The sequence below is a fragment of the Taudactylus pleione genome, unplaced genomic scaffold (genome assembly GCF_031769625.1).
Source record: "Taudactylus pleione unplaced genomic scaffold, aTauple2 ptg000202l, whole genome shotgun sequence".
Classification (NCBI taxonomy): domain Eukaryota; kingdom Metazoa; phylum Chordata; class Amphibia; order Anura; family Myobatrachidae; genus Taudactylus; species Taudactylus pleione.
In genome coordinates this window covers 6,260,714-6,279,090 of record NW_028284604.1, presented here as the reverse complement: position 1 = coordinate 6,279,090, position 18,377 = coordinate 6,260,714, and the positions used below count along the sequence as shown (strand labels likewise).

The window sequence follows — 18,377 nt, the reverse complement described above, 5'->3', positions numbered from 1 at the left end:
GTGGATGCCCAGCTTTACTCTGGGGACATCCCAAAGCAGTCCTCATGGGAGGTATGGAGCTGTGGATGCTTGAAGCACTCTGCACTCAAAACCAGCCTCCTTAGACACAAAAGTGTGAAAACGGTAGATTTTTACAAAAATATGCACAGAAGTCCAAGTTACATAAGTCCAGATTCACCGGTGCACATTTTTCAGAACACACTATAGCATACAAAATATACAGATGTGTCCACATACATCTATCCTTCAAGCGCGGACAGAGACGCAGCGGCTGTGTGATCTGCGTCCATATCTTAAATCAGGCCCATAGCACACTAATGGGCTGCATACACATTAGTTTTGACTTTGCTATTTGGAATACTTCCCCCAAGTCTAATCTGGTGACTGGCAGTATGTTTGTTAGTAAGGTGGAACCTTAGTAGCAAAGTAATTGAAACTATATATGTATTTAAACAACTTAATTTTGTGGTCAATATTTACCATCAAAATCAACCACACAGGCATAGCAAAATGCTCATGCAAAGTCAGGACTATAGTGAAAATTGAAATAGGTCATGATACAAGAGTACATTCTAGTAGACAACTCCACACAACTTTAATAGTTAGAGAGCTTTCGGTGACCTGACAATGAAAGGTTTAGCAGATTACGTACCAGAGGCAAATGATACGACGGGAGGAAGTCTTAGGGACATGCAGCGGAGACCCACCTTCTTAGCTTTGGCTTTATCTATTGAACCTATTGAATACAAAAAGAAATATTGCAATTTTAAAAGTATCACTAACACACAATGCATATGCATCCTGTTTAATTAAGAAAATGTATTTACAATATCGTTCAACCACTAAAATATACATGTAATGTACAGTTCATATAGAAAGTATTTTATTGCTGTATTTCATAACTTGATCAAAGCTCATTTGTTGACTTACCATGACCGAGGCTTTTACTGTATCGGTCATGTACTGTGGAAAACGAATGCATGGTCCCATCTTGTCCTGCAGATTGCAAGGTAGAAAGACACACGTTAGGGTTATTGTGAAAGTAAAAATGTCTTATACTACACCAAGAAACTTGTAGCAACAAAGAAAAAGGAACATTGCTTAACCGGCACTGAGAATCTGCTGCCCATCCTGTCCATGATGTCGAATAAAAGTGGGAGGAGCACTGTGACCCAATCGAAATCTCAGCAAACGACCTTGACCTCCAGGGCCATCAAAGATCCATACCTGATTATAATGAGATAAAATTTATGATGAGATTTGTATTACATTTATACAAAAATGTGTTTACACTGATCTTCCTGGCATCTGGTACAACTAATAGTCTTTTACACAAAGAGAAGAGCCAGGAATTCTGGCTGTCATGCAACCTGTAAATTTTAGAACAAGTAACTCTGTAGGTAAAATGCAACACTAAAGGTGCGTACACACTGGGTGATGAAAGTGGACAACTGAACGATAACGATATCGTTATCGTTCAGTCGTCCACTTTATCGTCCATTTCTAACACCAAAACGATGAACGATAACGACGATGCACGTTCCCGCGTGTCGTTTGTCATTATCGTTCATCGGGTAAACATGCAGGCCAACCTAACGATACTGTCAGGTTGCTGCATGTTGGGGAATGAGGGAGAGAGCCCGGCGCTGAACGATATAGTTAATGATATCGTTCAGCGGGTGTGCTCAATGTCATGAACGACATGGAGCACACCCTGCCGGGGACACACTAGAAGATATCGCTCAGGGAGCATATCGTCTAGTGTGTACGCTCCTTAAGTGTAAAAAGAGATCTTAATTAAGTAGCTGAAACCTTTCAATTTAAAAAAAAAAAAAAAAAAAGAACCAACACCACATAGAGCTGCAAATATTTATTACCCGTATAGCATTATCTGCCCCATTGGTGATAAGAAGTGGTTCTCCATGTACAAATGTCAGCCCGGCAATAGCAGTGGAATGAGCCTCCCTCATCTGACTCATCAGTTTTTTTTCTTCCAGATCCCATAGTCCTATGTGACCGATGGGGCTTCCGGCAGCCATTATTGGATGTCCATCTAGAAAGCAGAAAAAAAAGTAAGAACAGGATTGATACAAGTAAACAGATTGAGCATAAAACAAATAGTTGAAACAAAACAAAAAGTCAAACATTTATTGTTTGTTACAGCTACTTCTACATTCACCTTTTTACACATCTGTACAAATTCCAGCAGCAAGTCATCTTCTGGCAGCTATAAATGTTTTTATGTATTAATATGGAAGGGTGCAACAAACCACTGCATGAGACTGCACTGATTAATTTGATATGCGTATATCTGTGTGTGTCTGAGTGTGTGTACAAAGCACAAGAGAACTGTGGGCGAATAAAAGCCACGGCCACGGCATCATAGCACTTCGTAAAAAGGTTCAGATTCAGGGCCTGATTTAGAGATGTACGTAAACACCATTGGATATGTACATATCCAATGGTGGGGCATCTGCGCATGTGCAGAAAGGGTCCTGCGATCATGGTCACAGTGCTCCCTGAGCAGTAACTTGATTGACAGGCTGCGGCACTTTGGGGATAAGGCGGAGCCAGGCTGCGTTCCTGGAAATGGGGGCGTGTCTCTCCTGTTTCCTGGGAGTGTCGAGGCCACGGTCTGCGTCGTAGGCCAGTCAGGCTGAGTAAGTTACGGCTTAGGCAGCCTGGCCAAAGCAGCAGCCATCGTGTCAGTCAATCGAGACAGAGATCCGAGGCAGCGTCGCACTTGGATCGCAGATGCATGTAGGTGGTTTCCTACAGACACGCCTGTTGCATTAGCTTTATTATACCTCTTTTCCACTGCAACAATAACCCAGGTTATTTCAGTCTACCCGGGTCACGGCTCAATAGAAAAGAGTCCCTTAAAAATAACCCAGGTGGAGTGACTCAGGAATCTGAAACTGGTCGTAACTAGGGTTGAACCCGGAAAGGACCTTGATAACAGTCCGGTGTAAACGGCATGACCATGTTCATGCCTCAAACCAGCGGATTGGCTGGCTTCAGTAGCTCTTGAAGATGACATAGTTTCCAAGAGTCCATTGTAATACCGGAAGACCCAGGTCCGGTGTGAATGGCTAGACCCTGGAAGTAACCCAGCTCCAACCCGTGCTCAGTGTCCCAAGTTGGCGCTGGGTTTTTGGTGGAAAAGGGGTATTAGTTGGACGGTATTGCACAGGCACCTACTTGTGGCTGTGCATAACTGTTTACATCTGAATCAGGCCCTCAGTCACACACATATGTACAAGTGTTGCATATTAAATTAACCAGTGCAGCCTCGTGAAGCCATTTGTCACATCCAATAGTGACCAAGATGCAGTTTCAGGCAAAAAAGAAAAAAAAAAAAAAAAGCTTGTTGCACAGGTCCTGGCACATCTATACATAAAAGATATACACCTGTATGTATATGTGTGTGTATATATATATATATATATATATATATATATATATATATATATATATATATATATATATATATACACACACACACATTTTTTTTATTTTTAAGCAGCACTTATACCCACCTACTGTATACAAAGAAAAAATGAGTTATGGTAAAACTTACCTTTGTTAATGCTCTTTCTTCAGAGTCCATAGGGTCCACAGGGAGACAATGGGTTGTAGGTGGGACCTTGGAGGACCGGACACCAGCAGCAAAGCTTTTCAATCCCAGGGTGCTCCGGTCCTTCCCCCTATACCCTGCTCACAGCCTGAGGGCAACTCAGTTTTGTTAACAAGCCCAAGGCAGGAGCAGGACTGGAGAGAAGGAAGATTGGTACACTGGAGAATCACACTCTCACACAGAGAAGGAAACAACTGACCAGGAGAAGAAACCCATAGAAGCCAGGAGCGTCAGGGCAGGTGTCCTATGGACTCTATGGACTTAGAAGAAAGTTAACAAAGGTAAGTTTTACCATAACTTTCCGTTTTTTCTTCAGGGTCCATAGGGCTCCACAGGGAGACAAAGGGGATGTCCCAAAGCAGTTGTACAAGGGCGGGACACCCGAAGGAAGCATCCCGAGATGCAAATATATCAAGGGCATAAAACCTAAGAAAGGTGTGGACAGACGACCAGGTGGCCACCCTGCATAGCTGTTCAGCTGAGGTGCCATGCCGGGCTGCCCACGAGAAACCCACAGAGCGAATAGAGTGAGCAGATGCTGAAGCTGGCCACAGGAAGGCCAGACTGCGTGTAGACCTGTGAGATAGTCATGCAAATCCATCTGGCCAGAGTGTTTGTTAGCTGGCCATCCCTTCTTGTGGAATTCATTTAGCACGAAGAGGGAGTCAGATTTCCTGATGGAAGTAGTACAGTCCACGTAGATCTTTAGAGCACGGACCACATCCAAAGAGACCTCACCTGCCGAGAGGTCTGGCGATTGAAAGGCCGGAACCACCATTTCCTCATTTAGGTGGAAACAAGAGACCACCTTGGGAAGGAAGCCCGGGCGTGTTCTAAGAACCGCCCTGTCCCGATATAAAATTAGAAAGGGGAAGCGACATTAAAGCGCTCTTAAATACGATACCCTACGGGTAGATGCGATAGCCAGAAGAAACAGTCTTCGCAGTGAGCCACTTGACATCCGCTGATTCCAGGGGTTCGAATGGAGGTTCCTGAAGTGTGTGAAGCACCACTGACAAATCCCATGGAGCCACAGACGGATATAGGGAGGTTGTATAAGTAGAACACCTTGCAGGAAGGTGTGAACATCCGGTAGAGGAGCAATTCTGCGCTGGAACCAGAAAGTACGCGTCTTGTCCTTCAGAGATGTTAGGCAGAGGCCTAGATCTAATCCAGCCTACAGAAAGGCAAGTATTCTAGAAACCTTAAAAACTTGAGGGTCAGTTTCTAGGAGCACACCAATGGAAATATGTATGCCATATTTGGTGATAAATTCTGGCTGAGGCCGATTTACATGCTCCGAGCATGGTCTGGACCACAGAGCTGGAAAATCCCTTAGCCGTTAGGAGGGTTGTCTCAAGAGCCAAACCGTTAAAGACAGACGAGCTAGATCTGGATGTAGACATGGACCTTGACACAACAGGTCTACCCGTAGAGGAAGTTAAAGAACGTCTATAGAGAGACTCTGTAGATCAGAGTACCAATGGCGCCTGGGCCAAGCCGAAGCGATCAACAGGACTGTGCCCCCTTCGTGCTTGAACATTCGAAGAATTCGAGGAAGCAGGGATAATAGGGGAAAGAGGTAGGCCAAATAGAAGGTCCATTTCACTGACAAGGCGTCCACGAAGGCTGCGTCAGGGTCCCTTGTCCTGGTTCCATGTAATAGAAGTTTGTTGTTGTGTCTTGAGGCCATGAGATCCACATCCGGCAGACCCAATTTGTCCACCAGGAGCTGAAAGACTTCTGGTTGTAGAAACCACTCTCTTCCATGCATTTCGTGATGGCTGAGGAAATCTGCTTCCAAATTGAGAACTCCCGGGATGAATACCGCGGAGATGGCTGGGAGATGGCGTTTAGTCCACGTGAGAATGTGGGACACTTCTGCCATTGCTGCCCGACTCAGAGTGCCTCCTTGGTGATTGAGGTAGGTCACTGCCGTGGCGTTGTCGGACTGTACTTGTACAGGCCTGCCCTGAAGAATATCCTGAGCCAGAGTGAGAGCTCTGTAGATGACTCAAAGTTGATTGGTAACTTTGCCTCGACTGGGGTCCAGCGGCCCTGGAAGGAGTGTTGGCCGGTCACTGCTCCACACTCTCTGAGGCTTGCGTCCGTGGTGAGGAGAGCCCAGTTCGGGATTCAAAAGGAGCGACCCTTGCCTAAATGGAATGTCTGTAGCCACCAGGCTAGGGACAGGCAAACCTCCGGGGGGGGGGGGAGGAAGACCCATCGTCTGGGATCGAAGTAGATGGGGTAGCCCATTCCACCTGGAGAGGCGACTGCAAAGCAGTTTGCACACTCGGTGTTGTATTAAGGAGATCTTGTCTGTTGTTAGAAAGATCATCTAAACCTGAGAGTCCAAGAGGGTTCCCTAAATGCACCATTCTTTGAGAAGGTGTCAGGAAAGACTTTTTCCAGTTGATCAGCCACCCGTGCGTTTGTAGGAAAGCAATTGTTACCTGCAGATGGCGGTGAAGAACCTCTGGGAGCTGGCCAACAGCAATGGGTCATCTAAGTACAAGAGTAGTCTGATCCCTTGATGAAGGGAGGCCGCCATCACTGCCATGATTTCGGTAAAGACCCGAGGGGCTGTTGAGAGGCCAAACGGTAGGGCCTGAAATTGGTAATGCTGCTGTAGGATAGCAAACCAGAGATATTGTTGATGAGAAGGCGCTATAGGTACATGTAGGTATGTATCCTGAATGTCCAGATAAACTATAAAATCCCCAGGCTCCATAACCAGGATAATAGAGCGGAGGATTCCCATACGAAACCTGGGCACCCTGATAAACTTGAGATTTGAGGTTGAGGATTGGCCAATGAGACCCGTTGGGCTTCTGAACCAGGAAAAGGGTGGAATAATAGCCCTTCCCTCATTGTGAGGAGGTGACCGGAATTATTACTGCTGAATTCAGTAAGGACTGAATGACTTTTTGGAGCAGCAGGGTCTTGCTTGGGTCCGATGGAGGCCCTGCGCAAAAGAACTGCTGTGGGGGGTTACCTTAGGAAAAATAGAGCATATCCATCGGAGACCACAGGCATCTGAGGTGGTCTGACGCCAAACCTGGACGAATTGAATAAGTCGGCTTCCCACATCAGCAGCCCCCAGGGAGAGGCCCGTCTAGTCAGGCTGTAGGCTTTTATTCAGACTTGGCAAGTGAACGTCTATTAGCCCAGGTTTGTTTGGCCCTAGACTTGGAGGCCTTGGCTGATGCCTGCTGTTGTGGAAAGGACTGACCCTTAGGGCGAAAAGGACCGAAAGGATGATGTGAGAGGTTTTGTATTATATTTATTGGGCTGGAAAGCCGTCTTGGAAGCTGCCAAAGTTGTCACAATTTTATCTATTTCTGAACCAAATAGGATATCTCCAGAATAAGGAAGAGACTCCAGAGCCCTTTTGAGCCTGAGTCTGCTTTCCAGGGACGGAGTCAAACAATATGCAGGCCACTACCGAAGTGGCAAATATCCTGGAGGCCAGGAGAGCCGTATCCATAGCTTCTCCTCCTAAGTAGTAGGTGCAATCCGTAGCCGGAAGAGGGTAAAAGGAATTTAAACGTTTTGGAATTTGAAACCTTTTACCTGGCATTCCATGCTTCACTCATGTGATCAGATTGCTGATCAGAGTGAGGAAACTCTGGTAAAACTACCTTTTGTCATTTAAAAAGTGGTTGTTTTTTTCTTAGGAGCGGGTTCTTCCTCTTCTGTTTGTAAAATAGATTTTACAGCTCTAACCAGAGCAGGTATATTTAATTTAGAGGGTGGCTCCTCGTCTCCTGAGACGGAGTCAGAGTGAGAGAGGTCTGCATCTTCTGACTCTCCAGATGACATATCAGAATCAGATAACTGGATGGACTGGGAAGATAACAGCACGTTTAGTAGGTAAAGGCTTTTCCTTTTGCAGCATTTGCTGACAAAGTGTAGCGTTATTAGCCAAAGTCTCTACTGAGGTAGACTGTAGTCTACCCATGGGGGGAGACAAAGGATTTGCAGGGAGTACCTGCTGTGGCCATCGCACAGGGGGGGCTACCACGGGAACTGCTAAGTGGTCTGCAATCTTTGTTATTACCTGAGAAAAGGCAGCCCAGGGTGGGTCCTGAGGAAGAGGCACCGGGGGTGAGGGGCCCGAGTCTGTGCAACAATTAATACAGAGTCCATCCTGAATGAGGTCCTCCGGGGCTAAGCCCGCTGAGCAGGACTTACAAGACACCAGAGTAGGAGCAGCAGCATCAGCCTGCTTGTTATGGTTTCCTCTGCCAGACATGGCCACAAATAATAAAATACACAGTATGATACAGTACAGTGAACACTCTGCAGTATGTGCACTATGGCACAGTGTAGTGTGCAACCGCACTATATAGTATATGACAGCCCTCACAAATATATATGGGAGATGTGAGGTACAATGAACTCCCTTATACCTTAGTATGTCAGGGCATCAGAATAAAGGGAAAGGTATAAGCTGACAGTACAGAAAGTAGAGATCAGCACTAGCACAAATCACATACAAACGCAGAGAAAAACGTTATATATCCGCAATTGACACTACAATCAACTACACAGACCGCAGTGGCTGTTAGGCTATAGCGCTGTATAACCTGCCCCTTGGGAGAGGTTACAGGGAGAGTGGACCCAAAGTTCCCGGAGACTTGTAAAGAAGAAAATGGCTGCCGCGCGGGGTGGAGGTGGAGGGGGGGGGGGTGGGGGTTGGGTGAGGGAGGAGCAGCTCAGGGAACGACTAGACCGCAGTGGAATGGCGCCCTGAGCTGGGGTAGGGCCTGCAGGGAGAGCGCCTTCTCCCCGTCACACTTTAACCACCGGGGCCCCTGGCCTGTCAATATGCCTCTGCGCCAGTATAAGAATGCCCTGGTGGTGTAGTGGAGTCGTGGGCGCACAAGTGTCCACATCAGCGCCTCTGGTCCGTCGCCCGAGACCGGAGCTAGACTGAGCAAGCGGGGGTCCGCATTACCTGTCCCCTGGATTACGGGCTGCAGTCCGGGGGTGCCTGAAGAGCCCCGCCGGGAGTACCTAGCCGGGGCTTGGTGTCACGGCGCCGCGGAGGGGTGATGGAGCAGCAGCGCAGACGTCCAAGGGACAGTCTTTTGCTGCTGCTCAGTGTAAAATAGTAGAAATAAAACTAAAATCATAAAAATAAGCTTGGGCTGCTTGTCCTGCCGAACACTAACGAAACTTAGTTGCCCTCTGCTCGCTGTGGGTGGGGTATAGGAGGAAGGACCAGAGCATCCTGGGATTGAAAAGCTTTGCTGTTGGTACCCGGTCCTCCAAGGTCCCACCTACACCCCATTGTCTCCCTGTGAAACCCTATGGACCCTGAAGAAGAAAAGGGATTTTCGTCCTTGTTAACAAACCCAAGGAGAGGGAGAAGGAAGACCGGCACATATACTTCAAGCACACAGTCAACTAGAGAGACGGAAAATGCCAGAAGAAAAACAAACATTGCCAGCCAGGGGTGTCAGGGAGAGTGCTCAGTGTCCCCCATGGGCTTCAGAGAAAAGGATTTAATAGGTAAGGATAAAATACCCTTTCCTCTTACAGCCACTGGGAACCATGGGACGTCTAAAAGCAGTTCAGCTTTCAGTTTTGTGGCTCCAACCTTATGGTACTCACTTCCCCGCACAGTTTGAGAAGCCTTCACTCTAGAAACCTTCAAAAATAGAGTCAAGACTTACCTCTTCATCCAAGCATTTCACTAATGTCCCTTGTTTAAGCTTATTTTGTACTGTAAATGTAAAGCACTTTGAGTCCTTAAGGAGAAAAGCGCTATATAAATAAAATTATTATTATTATTATCTAAGGGAGGGGACGGTCCAGTGCTGCGCTCAATACTCTACACCTGAACCCAGCATCCGAGACGAAGGTATCAAACCTAATGGATAGGTGCCTATCCATTAGGCGACCTGAAAGTCTGAACGTCTAGCATTCAGACTTTCAGGTCGCCGAGGTGCGGTGCCCGCACTGAACGTCATTCAGTGCAGGAGCCTGACCTCCTATCTCTGAACATGCTGAACCTGACGAGCATCGTCAGGTTGACGGGCATGTTCAGTAGATAGTCGTGGGTCGGCAAGGACCCAGCATGCACGCGCATTGCTGGTCCTTGCTGGCTATCCATTAGCAGACTTCGTGAACAATGTGACCAAAACCTCCTGGTTTTGATCGCATCGTTCAGAAAGTCTGCTAATGGATAGGCCCCTTAAGTCCATTTTATGGCCTGCCAGCCCCATTTGTTGTTGTAAAGAACAAATAGAGAATCAGATTTTTGCATATCCTGCGTCCTATTTCCATAAACATGGGAGGACCGAATCACATCCAGGGAGGCCAACGCTGGAGAAGTGTTAGGAAAAGAAAAAGGAGGGTACCACAATTTCCTGATTAATATGGAAACGGGACACGACTTTCAGAAGATAGCCAAGGTGTGTCCTGAGAACTGCCCTATCTCGGTGTAAGATAAGGAAGGGAGATCGATGAGACAATGCATTCAAATCAGAGGACTTGCAGCACTGAAGCAATGGCAAGTAAGAAGATAGTTTTCAGGGTAAGCAAATAGAGGTCCGCCATATCCAAAGGCTCAAAGGGGAGAAGTCTTAAGGGCCGTCAACACCAAAGTCAAACCCCACGGGGCCACCAGAGGAACGAATGGTGCTTGAAGGTGAAGCACATCTTGTAGAAAGACTGAACATGCATTAAAGAGGCAATTTTCTTTTTAAAGAGAACAGAGAGTGCGGAGACCTGAACCTTAAGGGAAGAAAGTCAAAGCCCCAAATCTAAGCCCGCCTGCAAAAAGGACAGGATCCTAAGACAAATGGAAAACCAGAGGGTTAATACAGCGAAACGGACACTGAGAAGGTTGGCATGCCCGGCTTGACGTGGCTAATCTGGAGCGACAAGAATTGCCATGCCACCCTCCAACTTCAGTTTGCTGTGAACCTACGGGATCAAAAGAGATCATAGGAAAGACAGAGGAACAGTTTATGCATCTACCAGAAAAGCTCCCGGATCCCTGGTACAGGAGCAGTACAGAGGAAGTTTGTTGTTGTGACAAGAGGCCATCATGTCGATATCCGGACAGCCCCCAGCGATTCACCATCATCTTGAACACTTCTGGGTGAAAAGACCATTCGTCTGAGTGCACGTCCTGGTGGCTTAGGAAGTCCACTTCTCAACTGTGATGTGAACTGCCGAAAGAGCTGGAAAAAAACCGCTGGGCCCAATAAAGATTGCTGCTCCCCTGCCTCATGTCCCCTTTGCTGCGGGTTCCGCCTTGATATTTTATATATCTGACAGTCATTGCAATGTCGGACTATACCTTGACAGGTTTGTGCTGGAGAAAGAACATAGCCTGACACTGGGCTTTGTAAACTGCCTGAAGCTCCAAGATTCTTATCAGAAGTAAAGCTTCCTAAATCGACCCTGAAAGGTGTGGTAGCATGTTACTGGTCCCCTCCTCCAAGACATGCATTGGTGGCAAGCAGGACCCAGTCCTGGTTCCAGAAGTTACGACCCTTGTCCAAGATGGAGAGATAGAGCCACCACACGAAGGAGTGGTATAGCTCCCAAGACAAGATAATCTGGTGTGACAGAAGATGAAGATGGGAGTGGGTCCATCGCAAGAGAAGCTCCAACTACAGATGCTTGGAGTGAAATTGAGCGTATTCCACCATGTCGAAGGTGGATACCAACATGCCCTAGATCCGCATGCAGGAGTGAATGGACACCCTGCGATGACGAAGTAAAGTCTGAATCTTGTCCTGTAATGCTATAGAACAGTAAGGTATGTGCACGCTAGTGACATGTACAGCTGCTCAATCAAATAGAGAACCTAAGTAGAAATGAGTGCTACAAAATTAGTTTTGTTAAGTTACATCTGTGGCAAAATTGATTAATTAAGTAGTAATGTTTATCAACTCTTGAGATACATAGTGAGAGCCTGGTCCATCAGGTAATGTCTAATAAGCTACAGTGGATATAGAGGAGTCTGGGTAGATAGGCAAAGTTCTTTCCCTTAATGTCCCTACCTTGTTCCTGGATAGCAGCGGCCGATATTGATGATGTCACTCCAATTTCACTTAATTGTTCAATTACTCAGCCAATTGGCTGGAGCACCATTATCATACGCATCGAGTTTAATCACTCGTTGATAAATAGGTCCCTTAGTCTTTGCTTGTGCTTTAAATGGTCCTGAAAAGGACCGCAATTTTATAGGCCGAGATGTGAAAAGAACTAAACTTAGTTTAAATGTAGTATACTAAAGGGTGAAGCTTTGACAAGGATCACGAAAGTCATTGACACCTATATAACAATGCAATTTAGGAGTAAATGACAATGTAGGCAGGTGTATTCTCTTACTGTTTGGAATGGGTACATCTGGAGCAGTGACTTACAGGACAGAAATCAGTATACAATAGCTTCCTAAACTACTGTGGTTTCAGAAATCACTGCAGAACAGAAATCTCTGCAGATCAACATTGGAGACTACGGCATATGAAAATGTGCTTGGAGGAAATTAGTAACTGTCAGTTCAGGTAGTGTGACAAGTTGATCCTCCAACCCACTGCTCTTCCATTGGAGCTCTGCCTGCCCCCCCACTAGTACATATCAGCCTGTGACTTCAAATCACTTGCTTAATGGTGCATACACACAGATTTTTCCTTCAGATATGAACGATAACGATTTAAAAATCGTTCAGTCGTTCATATCTGAAGGAAAATCGTTCATATCTGACATGCCTGAACGATGGACGATCAACGATGCGCGTTCCCGTTTGTCAGATAACGATATCTGACATCTGATGGGTTTGCAGTCAGACTTGGACGATTCCATTCATTTTAATGTAGTCAAAAATCGTTCAATCGTTCAAATCGTTCAAAACTTTGGTAAAATCGTTCAAATCGTTTAATCGTTCATCTGTCAAATCTGACAAGTCTGACAAATCTGACCGTGTGTATGCTCCATAAGACGAACTTGCTTAAACTGCAATTACAAATCAGAGAATCCACGGCCTACTTGGTGGGCACCATGAAGACCTCCATGCCTTGATGAACTTCAAACAAAGCCAAAACCCTAATCCTGCTCAAACTACAAAGGACAAACAGACAGACAGACAGACACACACACACACACACACACACACTTTCTCGCTTATTATATAGATATATTCTCTTAGAGTCTCATTTCCCATCGGAAAGCTATATGGAAGTCATGTAACCTCAAAAACAAATCCCCTTTTTCTTCGTAACCTCAAGAACACTCTCATACTGAATAGCCAATTTAACTTTAAAAAAAAAAAAAAAAAAAATTAGCCCCTAATTACCCTCAGAACGGTCTTTTTGGATTAATGGTCATTTTTACCATTATTTTTTTTTAATTGATGCACATTTTTAAATTCTTTAGAATTTCATCCTAAACTTTACACTCATAATGGCCTTTTTAGCTCAATGGTAATTTTTACCTTTATTTTATATATTTGTTTTAATTCATGCACGTGCATGTTACATCACATAACATAGGTTGTAGATATACCATAACGCAAGTAGCGAGATGTGCTCCAAAACTATAATTAGTGACCGAATCCCCTATTACTTATGAATGTTTGTAATAGATCATAAGGTAGAAAGTATCCAGACTCACCTGTGCGGAAGGATATTGCAGTGATAGGGCCCCAGTCTTGTTGAAATGTCATTAGTGTTTCATCAAATTTAATGTTATGTATAACAATTTTGCCACAAGTCAACCCAACCGCCACAACATCCACTGCTGGTGCCTGAAATCACAGGAAAACAGAATCTCAGCTACAGATGTGTCCTAACACATCTTTGCTACAGCCGTACTAAAAAGTTCCTCTCAACGCTTCAAGTCCCATGAGAATCTGCTAGCGCCGGGCAACTTTGTTTTTAGCGCCGGGCAACTTTGTTTTGCAGAAAATGCACCTAAGTCGCAACGTGATGCGACTAGGATACACCAGGACACTCTGCTGATTAATTTGATATGTGACGCTTGTATATCTGTGTGCGATTGAGTATCTGAGTGTGTATATGAAACGCTACAAAGCAGCGCCTGCAGCTTTTTTCATTCCAAGTTCTGTTGTGGTTCATATACAGACTCAGTCTCCCACAGATGTAGAAGTGTCACATCAAATTAATCAGCAGAGTCTGCTGGTGCATCCTAGTTGCATCGATTTCTGATTCAGATATATTTTTGTCAAAAAAATAAAGCGCCCGACGCTAGCAGAGTAGTACGGCACTTGCCGGCTCACTCACGCCAGGCATGTTGCACTGAGTGGCATCATGAGGCTAGATGTATAAGAACATATCTGTGCTTTTATTACAGCACTAGATCATTTTGTTCATTTACATTTACATTAGTAAAAAGTGAAACATGAAAATTAACAAGTCTGCACAAGGTCAGAGGTATAACCTAATTACTATGTGTGAGCTCATGTTTCAGATCAGCTAGAGCCTGGGGTAGCCTGTAATACTGCTTCAAAAATAACCACGACAAATTCATCATCACTGTAAACACTTGCTGATGTAACGCACAATGACAGGGCTGCCATTGCATAATAAAAAAGTGTGACCTGCATTCCACCGAAGAACCTCCACTGAAAGGTCAATTAGTAACTTCCGTACATTATAAATGGAGTGAGTCATTCTTTCATTACCTTTGCTTGAATGAAAGTGAGAAATAGGCTGTATGCCCCAGTATTCATTACAGAGTAGACAAGAGGGGGTGGATTATCTCATGAATATGACAGCATTCAAAGACCAAATTATGTATACTACTACGTTCAAATATTCATTTGTAGAGATAACAAATGTGTACTTTAACCAATTTAGATCTACTTTAAGGGGCCATAATAAAGCATGTGCGCTTCTATTTCATTCCCCATAGCAAGATACATTATTTTTATACACAAGTCACAAAGATAAATGTTAGATGAACTATGCAAAGAGTAAAGTATTCTATATACCTGCTGAAGGACAGTCACACCCGATTCCCATCCAGAGAATGTAAATAAAAGATTGCTAAAAATTAAAAATAAAACATCTGTTAAAAAAATAAACTTACAAGTTATTTTAAACAATAACATTAACCAGTCTCACTGCTGCAAACCACATTTGGAAACAGATCATATTTACAGGGCTAAAAATGATTTGTGAGTCCACAAGGTGCAATTAATTTAATAATCAAATACAAAAACTGTGCTCTCACAAAAAGAATAAAATAGTGTAATCTACCACTGCAAAGCTAAGCACAATATTCAGGTATTACTAATAAATATACAGGTATTTGGTTTCCCTAATGAGTCTTCCATTGCTAATTATGAATATCACTTTGCATCCACTATGCAGCCTTGTCTGAACCGCGATGCGAGACAAGTTTAACACATGCCTGGCACAATTACCCAAACCCAATTACTGTGCACATCTCCCAGCAATGCTTTGCTTACTTGGATTTGACATTCCACAACTGAAGAGTCCCTTGCTGGCTTCCCAAGAGAATTTTATTCAGGTAGGTGCTTGGATGCATTAATGCAGAGATGGCAAAATTTGTTTTGTCAAAGGTCAACTGCAAATATTCCTCTGTGGTGGAGAGAGAGAGGGGGGTCTCAATATATTACTTTTTTAATCTAACATCAGAAGACTGAAAATTAATTGATTACAATTCTTAATGAAGTGATCTTAAACTCAAAGGTGTCCCTGGACTGATCTGCACACCTAGGGGTATATTTACAAAAAGTGAGAGTTTTTAGAAGTGGAGTTGTTGCCCATAGCAACCAATCAGATTCTACTTAACATCTATCTAGCACCTTCTAGAAGATAATAGCTAGACTCTGGTTGCTATTGGCAACATCTCCACTTCTAAACACTCTCACTTTAGTAAATTTACCCCTTACTCTACAAACATTGCAGGAGAAATGACGTACATAAGTATTCACAGCCTTTGCCATGATGCATCCTCAGGTGCATCCTGTTTCCACTGATCATCCTTGAGATGTTCCTACAGCTTAATTGGAGTCCATCTGTGGTAAATTCCGTTGATTGGATATGATTTTGAAAGGCATACATACACCTGTCTATATAAGGTCCCTTGACAGTGCATGTCAGAGCACAAACCAAGCATGAAGTCCAAGGAATTGTCTGTAGACCTCCGAGACAGGATTGTCTCGAGGCACAAATCTGGGGAAGGGTACAGAATAATATCTGCTGATTTGAAGGTCCCACTAAGCGATCGGGGGAGAAGGGCCCTAGTCAGGGAGGTGACCAAGAACCTGATGGTCACTCTGTCAGAGCTACAGCATTCCTCTGTGGAGAGAGGAGAACCTTCCAGAAGGACAACAATCTCAAAATGCACCTGAATGACTCTCAGACCATGAGAAACAAAATTCTCTAGTCTGATGAGACAAAGATTGAACTCTTTGGCATGAATGATAGCATTATGTTTGAAGGAAACCAGGCACCGCTCATCACCAGGCCAATACCATCCCTACAGTGAAGTTTGCTGGTGGCAGCATCATGCTGTGGGGATGTTTTTCAGTGGTAGGAACTGGGAGACTAGTCAGGATAGAGGGAAAGATGAATGCAGCAATGTACAGAGATATCCTGGATGAAAACCTGCTCCAGAGCGATCTTGACCTCAGACTGGGGCGATGGTTCATCTTTCAGCAGGACAATGACCCTAAGCACACAGCCAAGATATCAAAGGAGTGGCTTCAGGACAACTCTGTGAATGTCCTTGAGGGGCCTAGCCAGAGCCCAGACTTGAATCCAATGGAACATCACTGGAGAGATCTGAAAATGGCTGTGCACCGACGCTTCCCATCCAACCTGACGGAGCTTGAGAGGTGCTTCAAAGAGAAGTGGGCAAAACTGCCCAAAGATAGGTGTGCCAAGCTTGTGGCATCATAGTCAAAAAGATTTGAGTCTGTAATTGCTGCCAAAGGTGCATCAACAAAGTATCGAGCAAAGTCTGTGAATACTTATGTACATGTGTTTTCTTAGTTTTTTTTAATCAAATTTGCAAACATCTCAAAAAAACTTTTTATACGTTGTCATTATGGGGTATTGTGTGTAGAATTTTGAGGACAAAAATTAATTTATTCCATTTTGGAATAAGGCTGTAATATAACAAGATGTGGAAAAAGTGAAACGCCGTGAATACTTTCCGGATGCACTGTAAATAATCTCTACTGGAGTCCATAATAAGGACAAGCAACATGTGGATACATTTTGTTTAAACAAGGAGCTACAAATTGCTACATATGCTACTAATGCTGGCCATACACGCTGCAATTATCGGGACGATCCGCCCGATATCGGCAGATCGCCGCGATAATTGTAGCGTGGGGGGGGCGACCGAGGGTTAAATATTGCTCGGTCGGGCATGCTGGATTGTCCAGCATGCCCGTCCGATGCGATATTTACCCGGTAACTGTCGGCCGCATCGGGCAGTGTATGCCCAGCGCGGCCGACAGACAGACATTTCCTGTGTTCCTTCGGAACAGGGAAATGTCTCCTCCCCCGGGGGCGGAGCGCAGATGTCGGGCTATACACTGGGAGATTTCTCTCACAGTGTATGCCGCGGACATCTGCGGCTGGCAGCCGGCCAGATAAAATGTCTGTCGGTCTGACAGACATTTTATCTTGCCGTGTATGCCCAGCACAAGTAACTAATATTATTTGAATACCAGCCTGTTATAGTCAATGTGCAGTTCATATCCACAGAAGCAACCAATGGAGCTAATATCTTACTGACAAGTGTAGATAGATATTCCTCCTATCAATAGAAAGTCTGAGACATGTGGATTTGTTATGTATTTGTATAAAAGGGAACATTGTAGAGTATATGTGATATATAAAGTGAACATTTTTACCAGAAACTCAAAAGAGAAAAGCAGACTTGCACAGGATTTAAACAGGAATAAAACAGAAGGCGAAAACGCAATCTAAAATCACTACTATGAAACGAACAGCAATTCAAATATGCCTTTCGCCCTCAAACAAATTAATCTGTTTATTTAAACGCATGTGTAGGAGATGCTGTTCAGTGAAGCAGACATAACTCATTCCCTGGAACAAAACAGGCTGGATACCTTTAAAACATATCTGCACCACATGGGTCTGCTAATGTTAGCTTAGTGTCGGGGAGCCATATGCAGAATGTAAATGTGCTGAAATAACATTTTGCATCAGTAAAAAGCCATTTGACAACTGCTGTCAAGTGTGTTTCTTTGTAAGGATAATCTTACAAAGTGGTGTTAGTAGTGGGATCCTTCTGCTAGCCACGATTCTCATGGCAGAGACCAGACACTGTCTTGTTGGGTTGGTGAGTGAGGTCAACTGGCCTAAAAAAAATAATTTTTTTGCACATGTGGGAAAGTTGTGCTGGGTGCAAATGTAAAAAGTGTGATTATTTCCAAACAAAATAAGCAGATTCTAAGATTTGTTGCAGCAGAAAAAAATGTATTTATCTGGCTGAAAATCACCACATGTGTTTCTCTGTGTTTTTACATGGTCTTGTTAAGTCTGGGTGTGGTAACAAATATCTAAGCACAGGCTGCTAAGGAAAGGTTCATCAGTGTTAGACTGTACAAACCCAATGGAAGAGACAGTGCTTTGATTATCCTGGTTGTTATAGTGCCACATGAAGAAATGTATTAAAAACACAATGTGGTACAAGTAAACCAGGGATATTTGTTCCTGTGTGTATGGGGAAATATGGCCCATACAAC

At 44.4% G+C, this 18,377-nt stretch overlaps 1 protein-coding gene across 2 annotated transcripts in view; it reads right to left on the bottom strand.

Moving 5' to 3' along the window:
• Nucleotides 1-18,377, bottom strand: part of WDR36 (WD repeat domain 36) — a 99,834-nt gene that overhangs the window by 66,645 nt on the left and 14,812 nt on the right. For both annotated transcript variants that reach the window (XR_015879216.1, XM_088477681.1), the window contains exons 5-11: nt 15,096-15,228; nt 14,616-14,670; nt 13,277-13,409; nt 1,878-2,053; nt 1,107-1,227; nt 931-996; nt 653-736 (exon numbers count right to left, since the gene is read on the bottom strand). Coding sequence is in view for 1 of the 2 variants with exons in the window: in XM_088477681.1 (XP_088333807.1) it covers nt 653-736; nt 931-996; nt 1,107-1,227; nt 1,878-2,053; nt 13,277-13,409; nt 14,616-14,670; nt 15,096-15,228 (768 nt within the window). In the remaining variant the exon portion in view is untranslated. The remainder of the gene's footprint in view (nt 1-652; nt 737-930; nt 997-1,106; nt 1,228-1,877; nt 2,054-13,276; nt 13,410-14,615; nt 14,671-15,095; nt 15,229-18,377) is intronic.